This window comes from Ailuropoda melanoleuca, chromosome 11, assembly GCF_002007445.2.
Source record: "Ailuropoda melanoleuca isolate Jingjing chromosome 11, ASM200744v2, whole genome shotgun sequence".
NCBI lineage: Eukaryota > Metazoa > Chordata > Mammalia > Carnivora > Ursidae > Ailuropoda > Ailuropoda melanoleuca.
The window spans coordinates 5,988,014-6,010,952 of NC_048228.1; the positions used below are offsets into that span (position 1 = coordinate 5,988,014).

Sequence of the window (22,939 nt, forward strand, 5' to 3'; positions counted from 1 at the left end):
TATTTCAGAGACAGCGAGCATGTGTAAGCATGAGCAGGGGGAGGGGCAGAGGGAGAAGCAGACTCCCGACTGAGCAGGGAGCCCGATCCAGGGCTCGATGCAGGGCTCAATCTCAGGACCCCGGGATCACGACCTGAGCCGAAGGCAGACGCTTCGCCAACTGAGCCACCCAGGCGCCCCCAGAATCACTCTTTTTTAAGAAGGGTTGTGGGCAGGAGAGAAAACAAGGATGATAAGAAGGAAATCTAGAATAGCATGCTGGGTTTCTCAGATTTCCCCAGCATGAACACACATATCCAAAGCAGTCTTAATTGTTTTTTTTAAAGATTTACTTCTTTATTTAAGAGACAGAAAGAAAGTGCGGTGGGAGGGGAGAGAATCAGCAGACGGATGAGGAGCTTAATGTCACAACCCCGAGATCATGACCTGAGTTGAAATCAAGAGTCAGACACTCCACCAACTAAGCCACCCAGGCAACCCCCTGCCAAAGCAGTCATTAACAAGTCTGAAATGTCTTTAAAGTCTGACATAGTATCTTAAAAACCCATGTAAATTTTGTATTTTATTTGATGACATATTCACATTTGTTTTAAGAGAAAACAATTTCCTAAACCTGATTAAAATCACGGTGCTTTGTACACCGTATCAGATGTCCCAAGACTCTGGCAGCCGCTACTGGCACCGCAGTCTAGCTGCTCAAGTGCAAGGGAAGAGCACAGACTTCAGAGTCAAATGAACCTGGGTTAAAATTTTAGTACCAACACTTTATTAGCTTAAATGTGATCTTGAGGACACAATTCAATCTCTCTGAGCTGGTTTCCTCATCTATGAGATGAAATTCATAATGACTGGCGAGCAAAGTTGCTATAAAAATAAAAGATGATCTATAGGGAGAAGCAGCACCGTCCCGCTGCACAGTAGCTGCTACTATTATTAGCTCTAAGTACTGGCAACAGACGACAACAGGAGCTAATTCCTCTACCAGGAGTTCCCAAAGCACCACCTACCTCTCCTCAACTCTTATCACAGGCATGATTTTTAAATTTATTTTGCATGATTTTATATTTATTTTGTGTAATTATTTCCTTCAATGTCCTGCCCTTAGAAAGCACCATGCAGATAAGGGAGCAAGTCTGTTTTTAGCTCTCCGTGATATCCGAGGGCCCACTGGCACTCACTAAATATATTCTAAATGAATAAATGACTCCAGTATTTTAATTCAACTATTGTTTAGCCATAGATAGCAACTAAGCACTTCGGTACAAAATTAAATCAAGTCATCTGTGATAGAAGGCTAGCCTCCTGCCCAGCAGGAAGGATATTTTGAATGAATATTGATTTATCAAAAGAGACAGAGAACCCATCAACAGAGTTAATGTTCCAAGTTCATACACAAATGCAAATGTCAAGACAGAAACTCTTCAAAATCCCGAATCATCATATTCTACATTTTCTCTGATGGAAAGTCCCTTAGAGGCCATATGATCTAATATTCTATCTTAACAGAAGGAACCAAGGCCTGAGGAGATAAAGGTGCTCTTCCAAGGGGTCATAGTGAATTAATTATGGAGGAGTCCAGGCCACAGAAGTAGCTCTCCTTCTACAGAGTACCCCCTAAAGAGAAGTCAGAGTCCAGAACTAAGAATTTAGACATTGTCTGAGGAGTAAGAAGAATTTTCATGCAGACAATAAGCTGCAGTAAATGTGGCCTCTGTACAAAGTCTGTAACATCAGGAGAAAAATGGTAAAAAAAAAAAAAAAAAAAAAATAAAAAAAAAAGAAAAAAGGTCCCCTTTTAAAAGGGGAAACCCANGTGGTAATCACAACCCAACACAAAGCTATACATACATAAATGATGTTTTAGAAAACAGATTTATTATTTTAATCCCACTGTGATTGAAATAATTTATAAAGCAGCAATATTTGAAGATTAAGCTGATCTCCTGACCAAAAATATTGCTGGCTTTCTGCATACTGAAATCAAACTTTATACAAACAGAAATGTAGCATCCCCAGAAAAGGAGGGACACTGGACTATAAGTATGTCTTCAATGCATGTGTGAATGTCTCTTTGTTCCCAATGGGAACTCTCTGGGAAATACTATGAAAAACATGACGATCGTCCTATGTCTCTTCACTGTGATGGTATGAGTATGGGGGGAGGAGAGGGAAGAGGTGAGGGCAGGGAAGAAGGATCCAGCCTTCACAGCATTAACACACACACACACACACACAACATCAGAGAGGTAAGAAAAGAACAACACTTAATGCTGAACACACCAAACATTTTACATGACATGGAAGTAAAGCTTCTTAAAAAAAATTTTTTTCAGGAAATATAAAGAAAAATATAAAACACGCAAAGGCAAGAGAAGAAAAGAGATCAATAAATGGTGCTTAAACTTATTGGTCACTAATTACCATAATTCCCAACACAACTCCTCACACTGTCTTAAAAATAGGCTGACCAAAAACTATAGATGTTGTTGAGATAACCATACTTACATGAGATCGTAGACTTGGTCTTGGAATTAATAACAATACACTGAGCAATTAAGTGCCAAGCAGTTTCATACTGTTTTCACCTCATCTTTATAACAACTGTGAGAAATCATATTTATTTTATTGGAGATATGGTCACATGGAGATATGGCCCATGAGAAAACTGAGATTCAGAAGAGCGAGAAACTCATCCAACGTCACTAATTAGGTGGCATTTGAACCATACCGTCTAGCTTTAAATCTAGTCTCTTCTCTTACAATAAATGCCACTGATTTATTCAACACATTCAATCCGAAGGCCCATTTGGCAGGCACTCTAAAAGAAACTAGGGCTACAAAAGCACAGATGTAGCCCACACCCTAGAAGACAATCCAATAGTCACAAATAAATGTATAATACAAAGAACTTTGATAGAAATAAAATCTAATTATCTCAATTGAATTAAAATGAGCTCTTCTTATAGCTTAGACCCAAAGTATCAAGAATATACAACATGAAAATAGATTCATTTTCTTTCAGATCTGCTTTAAAGATATGTTCAGGAACCTGTATCCTCCCCATCACAAATTGCTCAATACACATGATCATCAGTTTGGGAGGAGACTCACGAATGCACACAAATTCGTGAATTTCATTATTTCAAATCTCCCTTTAGCCTATACTTTCTATTTTCTCTCTCATTCTGGATGACATTTTTTTTAACGGCTTTAGAATAAATGCTTCTCTGGTGGAAAGACAGATCAGTTTGGTAATGACCAAAAAGTAAAGGGGAAAATGAAAAATGAATTCAGAAGGAAAAAGGATCAGAAACAATGAACAACTGGAGAATCAGAGACATGGCAAACATCAGGTCTTCGGTGTACCAGAGTTTTCCAATCTAACACATCAGACAAGGACCTAGGATAGTCAAAAATGGAGCTATGTTATTAGCAGATTCACAGGCTCTGAAAAATTTATATTTTACATAAGAGGAACCCTTTAAATGTAAGCCTCAATCTTGGATTCTGATTCAAGATTCTAATAAAATGGGAGGAAAAGCTAATAACAGGATAATATTTTGGTGAACTTTTACTTTTATGTTCTTCTGGAAACATAAGTTGTCCATATTCACCAATATTTCCTGATAGCCTGAGGTATAACAGGAGGGGAGTGATAAGCCAAAATGAAACTAACAAGCATCTTTCTAACATCCAAGCTGTGCAGGCCCTGGACAACTTCACCAACCAAGAGAATAACCTCCTATGTGCTGTTCCTTCACCTCTACCACCACCAGACAAGCATAGAAGCCCCAAAGCAAGAGATGGCTGGTCAACAAATAACATTCCAAAAATATTTTCCCAAGACAGGAAAATACAGAAATGCACAGTACACAAGGAACAGCTCCTGTGACTTACTTTACCTGATTTGAAACACAGAAATTTGACTCTAAACAGCCAGCAGTGGTAACTACAAGTCCTCACCATCTAAACAGGTGGCTACATACAAGCTCACAAGTACACATTTGTATTAGGCCAGGCCAGCTAGCCAGACCAGTAAGAGGAACCTGCCCAGAGTTGATTCATGAGTACAGCTTCCTAGTCACACTTTGTTTGCTAAATATAAAAAAAAGTTGAAGGCCCTAGAAAAGATAGGCAGTCTGCGTGTGTTTTCCGGACAAGTATTGTCCTGACTCAAACAAGGATTTTCTTTTTATTCTTTTTTTTCTTTTTAAAGATTTTATTTATTTATTTGCCAGAGATAGAGACAGCCAGCGAGAGAGGGAACACAGGCAGGGGGAGTGGGAGAGGAAGAAGCAGGCTCCCAGTGGAGGAGCCTGATGCAGGGCTTGATCCCAGTACTCTGGGATCATGCCCTGAGCCAAAGGCAGATGCTTAACGACTGAGCCACCCAGGCACCCCTCAAACAAGTATTTTCTGAAATAAGTCTGGAGTGCGAAGTGCCTCTGGGCACAGATGCTCTTGTCCAGAGAGACGGTAATTTTAGACTTACAAGAGAAATGCAGAAAGGAAGAGTATTCTAAATGGAGTGAATTAAGACAAGTTCCAGAAGCAACACTACACGGTATGGGGAAAAACTGCCCCAAACCCCCAAATGCAATGTTCAAATAAATGTGATCATAATTGGGAAGACAGCCCTCATATCAATGGAAAACAAGATTAAAAATAGTAATAAATGCACTAGTCCTAAATTATCCCTGCATAATTCATCTCCTTAATCACAATCCTCAAACGGAACCTGCTGGAAGCCCGATGATACTTCAGTAATATTGTCAGTGGCTAGAATTCACCATTAGTCTTCCTTACAACTTTCCACCAAAATCAGGGTCCTCCTCCGACAAAAGGTGAGCACGCACAGCTCCACATTCATATCACATGATGAAGAGCTTATGCTCAGAACCTCTCCCTGTATCACCAATGTCCCATGAATTTCCTCATAGGGTAGTGAGGAATTTCAGCTGCACATTCTTCCACATCATATGCTTCCACCTTCCAACCTCACGAGTGCACAAAACTTAAGTGTCACTTCAAAATTATTTCCAACTTTTATCAGAAGAAAAAAGGGGAGAGAAAACAAAGAGTAACAACTAATACAATTCACCAACTTCACTTACCATCTACTTGGGTAAGAGCTGAACTTGTCCTAAACCTGAGTACTGTGATTGGCTCCCTATGTTAAACACGGTGAAAGCCATCTGTCTGAGCCGTGGCTACAAACAGGACACACAAAAAGGGTAACTCCCCCTCACAGAAAAGACTAGTGCAGGACGCATCAAGCAGTGGCACAGAACCTGGCCTGGCCAGTACCTCCACCTTCTCAAGCATCAACTCCTCTTTTTACTCCTGTCCTACAGAATGTACAAATCACAAAACAAAATACACGTACACCACAAATGCCACCTTCTGCTAAAACAAACAAAATACCTGGAACCTTAACTTCTATCACAAATGTCACTGCTTACAATTTTTTTCTTAATTGTCAAGACATTTCCCATAAACTCTGAAAAGAATGGACTGTTTCCTTTTGAAACAACAGAAAATGATGTGACATAACCTTTTATTTATTTAAAAAACCATTTTAAGGTGATACAGTTGCAACCATGTTCCACAACTACTTCCTGCACATGTCAAAACATACACACCATTTCGTCTTCAGACTTCAGAAACAGATCACAAGAAATATAATTTGCTCTGGCAAACAGGCTCTCAATCAAAACAAGTTCCACCCACCTTCAAAGCAACCAATAGCTGCCCACCTACCACCCTTCCTAAAACATCCAAACAGAGCTGCTCTTGGGCCCAGGCATTGCCTACCAGCCACACAGCAACAGAACAGCCAGCAGGTTTGTTCTGCAGGTGCCTGAAGGCAAACAAGCTCAGCACTAGGCATCCATGCAGGACTCAGGTGAAAGCTATACCGGAGAGGAAAGGGGAAGGGAAAGGGGAAAGGGACAGCAGGATCCACAACGTTCTCCATTTGCTTAATGCATCTCCGGGCAGACCCCATTCTTAGCTCTGATTTCACGCTTCGCAACACCACCTACATGGACAGCCCGGGCTGAATTAAAGGCTCTTAGGAACATGCACTATGAATGATGAAATGATTCATAAACATCTTCAGAAGTGAGAAAGAGCAGCAAAAACCATCACTGTTTCGGTGCGGCCAGAGGAAGGTAGCCTACCTGCAGGGGCTGAATGGATCATCCATGACTAACAGAGGCTCTGGTGAGTCTAGCTGTATCCCTGAACCTCTACTTACTGTTAAAACTCTGCCCTTTTCTACTCTAACAACTCAAAATGGAGGCACATGCAGTCTGAGAGACCTCATAGAGCTTTCACTGAGCTTGTGCTATGACCTAAGCCTTCACGCAGAACGCAGAAACTTCCCCCTCACACTGACAGGACTGAGCATGTGCTGTGACCCTCCCTCATCCATACACTGTCTCTCAACGCAATCAATCTCAACCCTGCTGTTTCCGTAAATAAAGCCCAGCCAACAGACTCTGCAGCTTCTCCCAGCATACCAAGCTAGTGTGCAGGGAAGTGGGGCCTTAGAAAGGGGATCCGAGACAGCCAACACTAGGGAACTCGGCAAGCCACACCATCCATCGAGAGGCTTCAGAGAACTGCTCTGCTCTGACAAGACAACAGCCAAGTTTTGTCTTTTTTTTTTAATCGTGGTTTTAAATAGCAAGATCTTCAAGAAGGAATAACATCAAAAGATACAGATATGAATGACCATACACAGGATTAATTAACAGAAACTACAGTACATTTATAAACATAGTAGTAGCTACTTAAGGGGAACAACCCCACAAATTTCATTTTGAAAACTTTGTAAACATTTGGGAAAAGGCCACACAAACAATCCTGGCAAAGCTGTGGAGTTCTGGGTATTGTCACAGCTACAAACACAGTGTGGACAGTACAGAAAACAGAGCAACTAAAGAACGCTGTATTCTATGCAAAGCGCTTACTCTCTCTTAAATAAGAAGCTCTAAAATAGCCTTAAAAATAAATAAAAACATTTCCCAAAGAGATACTAATCCAGTCAGGCATGCCTAGCTTGAAAAATGACCTTCTAACACTAACAACGGAGGGAAAGCTCAAATCAAGAGGTCAAAGAACACTATGCCACAAATACTCGAGCATCTAAAAATCTCATTTGAGATCTCCTGATTCAAAGATTTAGGCAATTTTTTATAGCACTGCCCGTGAAGCTAAATCAATTTAAAATTTAATCAGAAAAGATTTCTAAAGCCACACCGGCAAGGCCGTGCCACGCTAGGCCTACTGAGCGCTGTGTACTAATACTGTCCACAGCATCAGCCAAGACATTTTGTTAAAATCTTTAAAAACACACACTTTAAAAAATAATAAAATAAAATTAAAAAATAAAAACAAAAACACACACTTTGTGCCTCTCCCCACAGCCGCCTCCTCCAACAAAAAGGCAAAGTGGGCTGTCAGCCACATGGATAGCCTCATTTGGGATGCACACACAAGCATAGTTTTCCACTTGCCAACTAAGAGATGATTCTACGTATGATTACTTTGTTACAATTAAAAAAGAAAAATAAGACCGTGATACTCCCGAAAATGTATAAAAATGTATAAAGGACAAGACAGAGTAGGAAAGAGCAGCGCTAATTGTGTTTCCCACAAACGTAACAGAGTGTGAAGAAATTAAAGATCTGCTTAAGAGAGTACTCCGTGTCCTCAAGATTCCTAAAATAAATGCAGGATCCATTCCATTTCCTTAGTACTCCTGTTTTTGTTATCAAATAAACTAAATTCTGAGACTATGATTAGAAAACTCTCAGCATACTGAAAATGTCATTTATACAACACAAGAAATGCCAAATACACTTAAATAATTTTGCTTTTGACCCAGCAACTGAAGCAAGCAGCTACAGCTTGGAAGACCACTTTCCCTATTGGTACATAAAATAACATGTCCCCAGACGTGTGAGACCAGAAACAGTCTGAAGAAAAAGACTCTAAAACAAAATCAACTGAATTGCCTAGAAGTCAAATAGCACGAATACGACTATCAAAGTATTTCCTTCAAAAGTGCATTTTTTCAAAACTACCGAATCACACGGAAAATGCTCCCTTGGAGAAATCAACATAAAATAATAATTTAATAAATTCATCATTATTCTGAAAAACCACAGGAGCTGTTCCATGAAGCATAGCATAAAAATGGTTATTATGATAGCAATTCAAGAAGTGTCAACTATAATTTTGGTCCCACCAAATACCCTGAGTGACACTAAGGGCAAGCCATCAAAACCCTACAACCTTTTCTCTGAACACTGGGTCCCACGGTGGCCGTGGCCTCCTTCAACACCCTCTTGGTCGTCTTTCCTGACACTCACCTCATAGCTGCCCTCTGCATGCCACCCAGGCAGACCCCCAGCCCTGTCTCTCCTCAGTGGTGGCACACCCCAGGGCTCACCTCACTCTGCAGTTCTCTACTCTGGCGTGTGGAGAATTCACCCATTCACCCACAATCCCAGCTGGCTCCTCTCTGGAGAGACCTCCTTCCTGGGAACAGCTGGGAAACCTCGGAGAACTTCATTCTCCTCTTGCTGCCCCCTAACTCATGTCAATTTTTTCTGGGGTGTCTCACCTCTCTTAACAGATGATAAGCTCCTTAGGGGCAAGATCAGTATCAAAATCATCTTTACTGGAACCACCCAAATCTCCTCTTTTGTACCTCAAAAACAACAACAACAACAAACATCTGAAGCACTGAGAAGGGCAAAATAACATTTAGATAGTCATTCCCTGGCAGAACTTACAAAACCTAAATCTGAAAATGAGGAAACATCAAACAAACCCAAACTAAGGATATTCGACAACACTGGCTTCTAACTCTTCAAAAAATCTTAATGCCAAGACAAAAGAAAAAAAAAGCCAAGAAAAATGTTGTGAAAACAAACAGAAGCAAGGGGTATTAAAGAAATCAAACAACTAAATGCCAATGCATGATCATGGGGAGAAATCACTATGAAGGTCAGTATCAGAAAAACTAGCAAATTTAAATATGGACTATATTCGATTAAATGGTATTATATCAATGTCACCTTTCCTGATTTTGCTAACCATATCATGATTATATAAGAGAACGCCCCTTGTTCTTGAGAAATACACATTGAAATATCTACGGAGAAAGAAGCCTGATGCTGCAATTCACTCCTAAATCGTTCAGGGAAGGAAAACAGAACAATAAAGCAAAGATGGTTAATACAGAGAATAACTCGGCAAAAACAGAAATAATAAAGCAAATCTGTAATAAAGTTGAAAATATATATAATACATAAAATAAAATCACTAAGAATAAATTAATAAAGCAGATATTGCAAAATGTTAACAACTGGTGAACTGGTGAAAAATATATATAGGAGTTATACGTAGTAAAAAAAACTCTTGAGTTATATACATAAAATATTTAAAAATTTAAGTATGTATGTATGTATCTATTTATCTATATATTAAAAACACCTACTTGTACTAGTTAGTCTTCAATCATCAGTCCTCATGGAATCTGGAGACTGGACACATCACTGGCAATGAGGGCTACCTGCTTCCACAGTGCTCTAACCCCCAGACTGAATCACTTAACCCCAACTCTGAGTTCAGTCCAACCTCAGAATATGAAGTCAGTTCTCCTCAGAGAAAATCAAGAAGCCCTGAAACCTTGTGGTTTGGTAATTAAGGAAGCCAATGTGCTATTTAAACATAAATTCCAATTCTAGAAATGGGCTCTGTTTCCATTGAGGAAGCCCTATCTTACACTGAGGACCACTCTGTGACTCTACTCACTACTTCCAAGCCCCTAAGACCTGGGCCTTGTTTTCTTCATGGCTGTCTTGACCACTAGATGTCTGCTTACTGCTGCTGACTAACTGCTTAGACCTCATTCCTGCCACATTTCCTTGCCACCTAGCTGCCTGCAGGGATATGCATACACAAGTTGCACACAGGCTACCCACGTGCTTCCTTCTGTGGCCTCTACTGCTAGGCCTTCCTCAAAGTCCTGTGATCCCAAGTATTTCTACAGTGTCTCCGGATCTTAGACCTCACTCTCTCCTCCAATTCTACCCTTAGGGAAGAACAGTTGAAGGATTAACATTTGTGAACAGATTAAAAGGGAGCTGAGAGGGTGAGATGAATATATTTCGTTAATGGATTCTTTCTAAAATTAAAAAGGTTTATTATATAAAAACTGACTGAAAGGCCATTTTGTCCACTGTCATACTTAGTTTTTCATGAGCAGAAAATTTGTTTATCAAATGTAAAGTAAGAGCTATAATATTCAAGTTCCTAGGTTTTATTTTAAAGAGTTTTTTACTTACCAGAAATAGAAAAATGTTTAAAATGTTTTATTTACTTACAACAAATTGTAAAGCAAAAGCAGCAAAGAAAACAACATTCAGGCAACTCTAGAGAAAAAAAAATTGTTGGAAAAAAAAGATATTCTATTTGACTTTTAATTAGTACTAGTTAGTCAAGAGAAGGGAAGCATTTAGAAACAGTGTTTAGATTTTATTTTCCAATCATGTGTGGAAATGGAGCTGAACGTTATACCTACTACTCTGATTTCCAACAAACATGCTGGTTTATCCTATCAATTCTAACAATCTGCTCACATGCTTTCTCAGAGTCTCTATGGCAAAAACAACTATTATACCATATTAATAAAGATTCATTTCTTCATCCCCAATTCTCACACATTTTCATGTCTTAATGGATATGGGATTCCTATTTTTTTCTGATTTTAGAGGGATACTTCCAACACTCTGCCTTTAAGTATAGTGCTTGCTACAGATTTCTGTTTAATTATTCAGTCACAAGAGGGAAGTTTTGTTCTACGGTTACTTTGGTAAGAGTCCCCTCCCCCAACATGGACTTTCAACAACAGTTTTCTCACCATCAAGATGAGTATATAGTTCTTCTTCGTCATATTAAAGTGGTAAGCTCTATTAACAGATAAATTTTTAAACCAGTCTTGTGTTCTATAAACCTAACTTGGGTAAGTAGATTTTTCATGCTTTGCCAGATTCCATTTTCTAATAATTTATTTAAACATCTTACATGCATGTTCCTAAGTAAGACTGACCTATAAATTTTACTTTTTAGTCTGGTTTTGGTATAAAGGTTTAACTATCTTCATAAAATGACTCAGGGAACCTACACCATCTTTCTCTGTTCCCTGGAACACTGGTAGTTACCTATAAAGCCACAGTCTAATTTTTTATTATTATTTTTGGTCTAATGAGAAGAAAAGGAAATGTCCTGTACAAATTATGAAAATGCCTTTAAAGGAAGAAGGCATGCATTTTTTTACCCACTTCCTCCTTCTTCCAGCCTGAAATCTAGATGCCATGGCTACCATTCAATTGACACCTTGAGTACGAGGTAAAAGTTGAAGTTAATAATAGGTCCCTGATGGTTGTGGAGTCCCACGTCCACCTAGGACTGTTTCCTCTCAAACTCTGCTTACATGAGAGGGAAATGAAGGTTCTATTTTGTTTCAGTCTGTTATATAGTCTCTCTCTGATAGTTCTAGTGTTGAGGTTCTCAGGTGTATAGCTTACCATTTGTTTTATCTGACTCAAGTTGATGCCACATTGTTTCTTCCAACATTTTGTAATTTTTAATAGTGCATTTGGCATTCAAAGATATATTATCTGTAGATATCCTACAAGTTTTTGAATGAGAGTATGCCTCTTGGAGGCTCAATGGCCCAAGACCACTTTTTACATTATCTTTTCATCCTAGAGTTCTCATATTTTTCAAGAATGTTAATTCATGTTCCAACTGTCAGGGGAGCAAGGCCCAAAGTTATGAATTATAACAGAAAATTCTCCCTCTATTCCTCAGTCTTCTTTTCTGTGCTTAAAGTCCCAGTCCCACATAGGTTTCTCTACCATTTCCCTCTAATTCCAGATACATCACCTAGCTCACTCTTTCACTGAAGAACAGGCCTTCGACGGCCCTAACTTGGTAGAGGGCTCTCAGTTCCAAATCTCTAACTCCTTGAGATCAAGACCCCATCTCCTATACCTGGTGGGTGTTAAAGGCAAGACCCTTTGGTTAAGGAGACAGTAATTAACCTAACCTCCTCTCATCAGGGCTGATGAAGGATCACAGCTTAATACTTTACTTGACAGTCTCTCTTAATTCTTACAAGTTCAACTCTGCATTTAAAAGTTGTTATATTTTATTCAACACTGGTTGATGTTTACTAGCAAAGGGGTTTTTGAAATTATCAAATCTAATTTTTTGTCCTATCTTATTAAAGTTCTTATATTTAAAAAAAAGTTCTTATATCCTCAGTACGGCTGTACATGTACTCTCAACCGTTACCAACATTTGCCAGCTGACATAAACGTAAGAGTTCGAATGTGACGGATGGCAGAGGAAAAGCGAACAAACAAAAATTTATACCTAGCTTCAGTTTCTTGTCCTCAAAAGCTATACAGACACCATGAGCTGTGATGAATGGACAAGAAAACTTCACTAAAACAGAAGTAGATTTTGAAATGTCTGAAATCCAAATTAACTGAAATAAAGGAGATCTAGATTACTTTTCAGCTGAAGTATAAAGATCTGTGCTGAAAGGAGATGTTCACAATGTTACTTAGAATAACCAAATATTGGAAAAGCATAAATGTTCAACAAGATGGGACTAGATAATTATGAGACATCCACATGATGGTAGATAAAGTGTTCATTACAAATGTTTGTGTAAAACATTTAATGACATGGTACGATGTTCATAATAAAAGAAAATGAATAAAGGAATGCATGATTATATGTATATTATGTGTAAACAATATTTTAATTATACTCTTAATACATACACACACACCTATATACATGTGCACATAGATGTAAACTCTCAGTTCCAACTGAGATGTAAACTGAAGGGGAAAATACACAAACATGGATTATATAATTATGTATCATTTCAGTTTGCTTCTTTAACTTTTGTATTTGTCAAATTACTCTCTAGTGAGCACATATTTTTCTATTCATTAGAAAAGCTTCAAGTTATTTTCCAACACAGCCAGAAGAAAATGAGGTTGTATATGAGTCAACCTATGATAAAAATCATCATGTTAAGAGCACAGGCTTTGAGTTAAATAGGCTTGGGGGTTTCCTGTTTAGTAACTGTATGCCTCAGGCAATTCTTTAATATAATGCCAATTTTCTCATTTGTAAAATAAAGGTAATGCCAACCTCGCTGAGCTTTTATGGGAAAGAAACAATGAAGCAGAGAGTAAGCATTCACTGCCTGCAAGTAGTAGTTGTTCTCCCCTGGGCCCTCCAAAGATGTTACAAATTTGTTTCCTTGAGGTCACACTTTCTTAAGAAATACCAAATGCTTAATCTACTGAAGATACAGTTCAAGATAACAAAACCCATCCATGTGTGTGGGAGAGAGTAGAGTCAGTGATAGGAAACTGAAGTAAAAATATTAAGGATTATGAAATAAGGTTTCTCACTCTTAAAGATGAGAATTACAGGGGCGCCTGAGTGGCTCAGTCATTAAGCATCTGCCTTCGGCTCAGGGCGTGATCCCTGCGTTGTGGGATCGAGCCCCACATCAGGCTCCTCCGCTGTGAGCCTGCTTCTTCCTCTCCCACTCCCCCTGCTTGTTGTTCCCTCTCTCACTAGCTGTCTCTATCTCTGTCAAATAAATAAATAAAATCTTTAAAAAAAAAAAAAAAGATGAGAATTACAAATAAGGAAAAAACTAGCAGGAACCCTATGATATTGGATTAGATGTGGAGAATCTGGTATGAATGCATGTACACACACACACACACACACACACACACACACACACACTGATACAGAAATATAGATGTAAAAGTTTGCATACTCTCCCTCTCCCCCACTTTCTTTCTCCCTCCCCCACCTGACACACCCTAGCTGTTTACTCAGAGGCCTGACAGCAGTGACACAAAGTAATGACCACACCTAAGTATCATTCTCTGAAATCTTGGACAATATGACCTAAAAATGAATAATGATAGTAAGAGATTATACAAACAATTGAATAAAATAGGAAGCCATTAATCCACCTAGTGTAAATAAATGAATAAAATGAAAGTTTCATGGGAAGAAGCAGCTATCTATGCGTGGTCTCAAAGCAGCAACCTTCCACAAAATGGTCATTAATTACAAAAGGAAAGAGAAATTCTACAATTGCAAAGTCTGGTGAACAGCACCTTATTCAACTGATTAAACATTACCAGCCATGCGACAAATTATGACAGGATGTAGGAAAAAAGAAGACATGACTTCTGTGCTATCCCTGTCAAAGATAGATGATCTAAATCTAATAAGGAAACATCACAAACGTAAACTGAGAGACAGTCTACAAAACACCCTATAATCTTCAAAAGTACCAAGGTCATGAAGTGAAAGAAAGACTGAGAAACTGTTCCATACTGACTGAACAGCTGTAGGACCACTGAATTCATCAAACTGGCTCCTTTTACTATAAAAGTCGTTATTGGGAAAACTGATAAAATCTGAGTGGGGTCTGTAAATGCCATGGCAATACCTGAATGTTAATCTCCTGAGCTGGAGGGCTGTACTGTGGTTGTGTAAGAAAATGCCCTTGTGCTCATAAGGAATACCCCAAGTATTAGAGTGTGGTCAGTCTCATGGTGATGGCATACTTTTAAAGGGTTCAGTTAGAAAAGGTCTCCTCCTATACTTGCAACTACTCTGTAAGACTGAGACTGCTTCAAAACAAAGTGAAATCAATGAATTATGCAAATAAAACTCAGAATAGTGGGGGGCACAGCAGGGCTCACCAACTGTAGCTGTTATTAGTAACATTATGGCCACTGTCAGTTGGGGGAGAGATTATTTGTGAATCCTTGCAAGTGCCTCAGTTTATGATTGCTGCTAAATATAATGGCAATAATCCTTAAGCTTCAATATTGCTTTAACAACTCCTCAGAAAAAGAAAAGCGGAGAAGGCACAGGTGACTGATGACAGACATTCTCTCCTGGATGACATTGGAGCTCTCAGCTTGTTTTCCATCTGACTAGCAAGAGGAGACTCATTTTCACAAAGCAAAAAACAAAAAATACAATCAGATGTTTCATGCTAGAGCCAAGTCTCTGAAGAGATCAACAACACTTTTATAAGACAGTATGCGGTGGGGGCGGGGGGAGCAACAGATCACTGACCATCAATACAAAATGCTACATTTTATATGTTCTCTTCACTATCCCTACATGCACTTTGGTGACCTAAAGAACTCTTATCTAGCAAGGGGAAACAAATGGACTGGTTCCTGGGAAAATTTGTGTTTCATAATTTAAAGGTAAAGGCATCTCCTTTCAAAATGGCCACTACCAAATTTTTCATTCTTGCTGAGACTCCATCATTACTCCCTTCCCCTCCTTCCCCTCCTTGGCCTGAGGCAAGAACCTTAGGAGAACTTTTCAAAGGAATGAAACGTAAGCCCAGAAAGGGCCAGAAAGTATAGTAAAAAAAGGTTTTGGCCAACAGGCTGACGCTGAATAAGTGAAGGGATGGGAAGATGGGGAAAAGGACATCCAAAAATTCAATAAAACCTACATGCTATATAGGGGGACAGGTTCATTTATTATAAAAAGCTCAGATCTATTTCTTAATAAAAAAATTTTTTTCGGGGCATCTGGGTGGCTCAGCCGGTTAAGTGTCTACCTTTGGCTTTGGTCATGATCTCAGGGTCCCGGAATTGAGCCCTGCGTTGGGCTCCCTGCTCAGCAGGGAGTCTGCTTCTCCCTCTCCATCTCCCTCTGCCCCTCCCCCTGCTTCTGCTCTCTCTCTCTCAAATAAATTCTTTAAAAAAAAATTTTTTTCAATTTTCGTTCTCTCAAATTTTTCACTGAGATATTCTGACCATAGAAATGTACTGTTTCACATTAATACCATTTACATATTCATTATAATTCTCATGTCAGTTTCATTAGCGGCAAGAAATTTATCTTTCATTTTTAGCAATTGTATATTTTCAAGAATTTTGTAATCAATATTCTAAGCAGAGTCAAAAATTCCCAGTGTTCAGACTTCCATATGTCAGCACAATCAACCAGATGGTTAATGGTCTACTTGGTAGAATCAAGACATCTTAAGAAGTAGTTTATATTTTGCTTTTGGACTTAACATTTTATGAGGTTAAAAAAAAAAACTTTGATATTTTTCAACCGAATTTATAATTTTTGCAATTCCCAAGAAGCAACAAAAACCTGACAGTTTATACGAGCAACCTACAAGGTAGTTTGTGCCACCCCCATTTTATTGAGGTAGAAACAGAGTCCAGGGAGTACCACCCTTAGCCCTGAACACAAAGATGAAGTGACAGCCCAGAATCAGAACTCAGGCCCCCTGAGTCCAAGATGGGAGTCAGTTTTAACAAAAAGATCAAGAAGTCAGATTAAATGGCTATGAGATAAAAAAGCAACTAAGGACAGTAAGCAGAGGAATGCAGCCATGTCCCTCTGATTATAGATTATAATCACCTCTTTTTATAAGCCAAGATCAACCTCCTTTAGCTCAGCCAAGAATACTGGTGTTTAGTGCATATGTCTATAAGGGCTAACTGGCTTTATGTATTAGGACTTTTGACGTGAAATTTATTGACTTTATTTTCTAAGCAGATTTTGGATTAGAACCCTCAGACAAAATGAGAACATAATGACGTTATATTGCAGAGTACGCTGAGTGCAGGATTAAATCTGGATTAAATCTTGCTCATATAGCCAAAGCACACACTCTCTGAGTGCAGAAATGTCAAAACAAACTCCAGAAGCAAAGCCTGATTACCTAAGGGTTCAAAACTCAGGCCTCTCTCATTAGTCAGACCCTTGTTGTTTGCATCCTATTTGAAGCTGGAAACATCTGCCACCAAATTTTTTACTCAGGTAACTTTTGTTCCTTAAATGTCATGGCTAGCAAGAATACAGTATCACCATCTCTTATCAAAGATCCTAAGGGTCAGAGGATTTTTAGAATTCGGAATTTTTTTGGATTTAGAAAGGTACTATAGCCATATACCATATACTATGTGACACGCCAGCAGCGTCTGAGCAATGACCCCCTACTCTTTCACACTGGTACTTCTGCAGTAAAAACTGTGGAAACTCACTCAACTCAAGGTGAACTAACTCAAGAATATAAATAGCCTCCTCTCAGTTCAGGCCAAGTATGACCATCCAATGAGCTTCAGCACTAACTTAGCATACATTTTTTTTTCCAGAGCTTTCAGATTTCAGAATTGAGTTTAGGATTTCAGAATTAAATATAGAATTTCAGAAAAATAAAAATCCCATGTCAATTACCAAGAAATCCACACTCCCTGAACTTTAAAGGCAAAGTACCAAAGACTATAGAAAAGTCTGTTTCGTACTGTCATATACATGTTCAATAAAGTAATCTCATCAAAAACAAGAAGTCTGGAACGGTCAGGTCTCTGACAGGATGAAACGTTCAGAAATATAATAACCAGGTTAGGGGAAAAATTTTAAAGTAGCCAAACATTGGGGCTTATTAAAAAAAAAAGTATTCAAAAAATGTGAAAAACCATTCCAAACTTTCAGTGCAGGTGACTATGCTAAATAAATTATGGAAAATTACATAAATCAGCTTTTAACTATTATCAAAAATGTGCTATGAGAAGGGGAACGGTCATCAAAGTCACCATTCTGTCACTTGCAATGGTCTCAGCCATATATATGCTCTGTCTCACAGACACAGAACAGTTTGACGTTTCCCCTCCAGATGACTCCGGGCACTGAGTTATAGCACAGAGCACTACGCAGCCACGATTACATGCTGGTCCTGCTCTTTCGGATGGGGGAGAAATACACCGGAAGCCCACTCTTCACACAACCCCATCCTTCACAGACTTGAAACAAAGACACAAACAGAGGTAAATTCTTCAATCAAGGGTATGAAGCCCAAGCATTCTAAGGATTAGGCTGTGTGCAAGCCAGGTGGGGAAGGCAGAGTCTTTCTACACTTCTATTAAATTACGCACACTCTTGTGACAATCTGAGCAGCTGTCATCAGAGTTATAAAGTGGGACTCAGGGTGAAACCGGTGAGCTAGGGCAAATTTTTACACTTACTTTGTGCAAAGTGTGAGATCTGCCATAAGCCTTACTTACAAGGAGACATTCAAGGTTTTTTTTTATTTCAATTCATCCAACACCCCTCAAAAACCTACAACATAGCAAAGCATGAGCTGGACGAGGAGAACACAAGCACAGAAATGAACAAATGGCCACCAGGAAGTGAAAGCAATAAAAGAAGTGACTCAGGATGCGTATCTATAAACACACGACCATGAACATGTCTCGGTGTTGTTTTTTCAGATGAGAGACAGATATCCTGCTGCTGCATACCTAAGCCACTCTTGAAAACATAACCGATGGGAAGAATCACTCTAAATGACTGGCAGCAACACCCATTGAAAAATGAGACCAGAACTTGCCAAGTCTCTATTTACACAGTTAAGTTATATAGTATCACTTTTAATGAGCATTCAGCAAAAAAGAGATACATAACCAAAACTATTAAAAAAATTTATTTGGTTGCTCCTTATGAATCCAAGAGCTAGACATTTAAAACACAAAAGCTATTTAGTCAATTCACTGATACAATCTAACTTGTGCAATGTGACAGTCACTGATCAGTTAAATCAACATGGCATCACTGGAATTATGGACTCATTTGCATCCAGACAGAAATCCAAGATATGACCACGCAGTCAATAAATCCATTCTGTAAAATAAACATTTTGAAATAGAGGACGCTCTGAAATACTATCACTGATCAGCTTCTCTATCACTGGCACAGGGCATACTTTTGAAAAAGAAAACAAAAGCTCAAATTTACTGTTTTCTAAAGGAAATAAAGGAAAGTTTAAAAAAAAAAAGTGACCACTGGATATTATGTAAGACTGATGAATCACTGACATCTACCTCTGAAACCAATAATACATTATATGTTAATTAATTGAATTTAAATTTTTTAAAAAAGGTGACCATTCATTACACTATTACCCCTATAGTTGTTGTCTATAATATACACAGAGAGAAGCACTAATATATATGTGCCAACGGAGCTTCAAGCAGCCTCTAAGGATTGTGACAAAGAATACATTGCCTTCTATTAACCCTAGATTATCTAAACAGTAACCTTCTAATTTTTACATATAATTTCTCGGCATCCTCTAGGAAAAGGTTTTCTCTAAAATAATACCCACCTTGAAATTACTCTGAGTACAGTTCTACTACCCTCCTTTGGCCAAGCAGCTTTTCTTTCTTTCTAAGTCCTTACGTCTGTAGATCATGTCTCGGATGTCCCGAGCACAAACTACCCGATCACCAGCTAACATTCTTCTTTTTCTTTTTAAATCCTTAACCCACTGTAGTTGCATGATTGATACAGAATAAAAATGAATGCACATACTCTTAAAGAAGTTCCTCCGTGTGCTAAGTTAAACTACAATCTACTACAGACATAAAGAATTTTTTTCTATTAAATTATTTTGATTCTACTGTTTCTCACTCAAAAAGTAATAATTCTACCTGTTACAAAGATCTTACTGAGATGGCTGAGAACTGAATGTAGCCATCTCATACCAGCAATCTTACTAAAGATGTTTCTATGAGTCTTTCTGAGGTTTTACTAAATGAATAAAACAAATGACTAATCAACAAACTTTCCATAATGTCGTAGTGTTTTCAGGAGCGCCTAGGTGGCTCAGTCAGCTGAGCGTCTGCCTTTGGCTGAGGTCATGATCCCAGGGTCCTGGGACTGGGCCCTGCATCGGGCTCCCTGCTCAGCAGAGAGTCTCCTTCTCCCTCTCTCTCTGCCGTTCCCCCAGTTCATGCACTACCACACGCTCTCATTCTCTCAAATAAATAAAATCTTTAACGAAAAATGTCCTAGTTTTCAATATGGTATCATGGAAGGCTTGACACAATGTGCAGTAGGGTAGTAAACTGCCAATTCATAGTTAAGTTCAAAACACAGATCAACTAAATGTACATCTTTGCCTTGCCGTCTTGAAACCCAAATTTTCTCACTTTTCCTTTTCTTAATAAAATCAAGAGCAAACAATACGCTGCTTTAGACACCAAAGACATTAATTAGAACTCCTTCCAAGAGGTTTACTTGGGGTTTTGGAGTTGGTTTATTAAAATCTTACTAGCATATACCCAAATGTGTAAACACACCTACACGGATGCATGCATGCGAGAAAAGCAAAAGTTCTCACTGAGTGGGTCCAAGTAACTCACTTACCTTGTCTCAGGGTTGTAGCCTAATATGTAGAAAAATGAATCCACTCGCGCCTTAAACTCTCTAGCAGCAAATATGTCAGAAAAATGGGAGATGTTACACTTCCCTCTGAAAATAAACAAGCATAAAAAATACATTAGTATTACTGTCAACTGCTTTGCAAACCAAAACACTACTGGAGGGACAGAGGCAAGGGAAGATAAAACTAAATCCATGTTACTCAAAAAACATGTAGAATATGGCTACAGACTCCATAATTACCAATTCAAAAAACTGGGAGTTCCCAAAAGAACTAAGAAAATGTCCAAATGTTGTATTTTTTTTGTTTCAGGACTGCTTCAACCTACAACTTCACAACTTAACTGCATTTACCTCAGCATTTTAGTCATGGAATAGAATTAATTAAACCACAGAGGTAAATTGAGGGCAGGGCTGTGATGAAAGGATATTAAACTAGAAACGACAGGAAAAATTTAAACCACAGTTAAATTACTTAACAACAACAACAAAAAAATCTGCCTAAAGCCTTTCTAAATCATCAAAACAAAATGGGCCTTTTCTTCCTCTTATTTTACTATAGGCAGAATGTAAAACTGTCAAATATTTTTCCTCTCTTTTAATGTGCAAGAAATAAAACGACTTGGAACTTAAAACTGATAGACTTTAACTTTTTAAATACATAGATGGGCTCCAATACATAAACACACACTTCTCAAATTTTCAGGTCATATTAAATGAGCGTAAGTTGGAAAATACCTCCTCACAGAAATATTGCAATAAAAAGAGCAGTAAGATTTCCAAGTTTGTCTACCAACACAATTTAAACCACAATATAGTTGAGAACTCTATAATATGGCCAAACTCCTTAAAACAAACACACACACACACACACACACACACACACACACACACACACACACACACACACGTGTGTTGGGAGAATTTCCAGGGTTCCCAAGGAGGCAGGGAGGTTTTAAGCAATTCCCTTAGTGGTCACAGAAGGTAACTTTAACATCAAGTGGAAGCCACGGGCTGTGAGTACAGCAGGTGGAACTGGAGAATCAGCACACCAGCAGCACACGCGGGATGCTTCCAGGGGAATGAATTCCTACCACTTCAACAGGCATTCCATTCCCATGAGGACCCCGTGAGTTGGCACATTAAAAACATACACAGCAGCTAACGACCAAGGTATTAGAGAAAGAAACTAGCTGAGGGATAACAACCTGGGGATAACATTCATTTGCTTCCTATGAAGAAATTAAAAAGCAACTTCTTCCTTTTCCACAGAGCGTAAGCCTTACTGATGGCAAGAAGCTAACTGAGCCTCAGTGTGACCAAAGCCTCAGTAATGGGCAGAAGGTACCTAAGATGGGGCTCAACCTCCATTTTAAAAATTAAACAAAAATGCTTTTGATTTATTGAAGTTCCTATTGGGAACTACTGATAACATAATGCAGGGCTGTTGAGCACTTGAAATGTATCTGGTCCAACTGAAGAAAACTAGATTTTAAATTTTAGTTAATCTTAATTAATGTAATTTAAATAGCCACATGTTGACGGTGGCTACCATACTGAACAGCACAGATTTATATACCATTTCCATCATTTCAGAAAGTCCACTGGAAGCACTGATTTGTAAGTAACAAGATACAATTAAAGGGAAATATGGACTAGGAATCAACTCTGCAGGCCCAGGACCTATCTCTAGTATGTAGCTGGAACTAAAATGAGCTTCTGGAAAAGAAAAAGCAGGTAAGATCACCTTTACAAATGAACAAACAATGCACTTACTCTGAAACTAACTACCCATCAATCTCACATGATTTAGTCCCTGAAACCTAGAAAAAATAGGTAAGTTCCTTTATCCGCTAAACAGGGATAAGAACACCTACTATACCCATCTCATACTAAGGAGATCAAATAAGAACTCTATGAAACTTTAAACACCAAAGTGCTATACAAAATAAGTTATTTCCAGCATTGTCTGTAACTAGAGGAAAGTGATTCCTCTTTTACTAGTCTTCATCATTGCTCCTATTCAAGTGTACCCTTTAACTTGAGTAATTAATCCATGTATTTGTTAAAGGTATAGAAACCCTACCAACCCACAATTCTAACACAGGCACTAGAAAACTGTAATGGATAATCTCATCTACCACTAGGTCCTCTATTTGCTTTCTAGTTGATTATGTGAAAAGTACTGGTTTTTGTATGCTAATTTTATATCCTGTTACTTGACTTATTATTTGATACAGTTTAATCATTGGTTTTCTGAGGTTTTCCAGGTATGTTAGCTGTTGTTTGCAAATAAACATAGCTTTACATCTTCTTTACTCTTTATTTTTTTTTAAAGATTTATTTACTGGGGCGGGGGGCACACAAGCAGGGGGAGAGGCAGAGGGAGAGGGAGAAGCAGACTCCTCGCTGACTGGGAAGCCCCACATGGGGCTCGATCCCAGGACCCAGAGATCACGACCTGAGCTGCAGGCATGATGCTTAACTTGCTGAGCCATCCAGGCGCCCTTTTTTTAACTCTTTCTTAGGACTTGAATTGCACTGACCCTCTCACACAATGTGGAAAGTAATGGAAACAGTGGGCACCCTT

At 38.7% G+C, this 22,939-nt stretch overlaps 1 protein-coding gene across 5 annotated transcripts in view; it reads right to left on the minus strand.

The window, feature by feature from the left end:
* Positions 1 to 22,939, minus strand: part of RERE (arginine-glutamic acid dipeptide repeats) — a 421,678-nt gene that overhangs the window by 135,391 nt on the left and 263,348 nt on the right. For 4 of the 5 annotated variants that reach the window (XM_034671164.1, XM_034671162.1, XM_034671166.1 and 1 more), the window contains one exon: positions 20,335 to 20,439. In XM_034671164.1, coding sequence (XP_034527055.1) covers positions 20,335 to 20,439 — 105 coding nt within the window. Of the gene's footprint in view, positions 1 to 6,182; positions 6,487 to 20,334; positions 20,440 to 22,939 lie in introns of those variants that run through there. The other variant, XM_034671167.1, reaches the window with a different exon arrangement.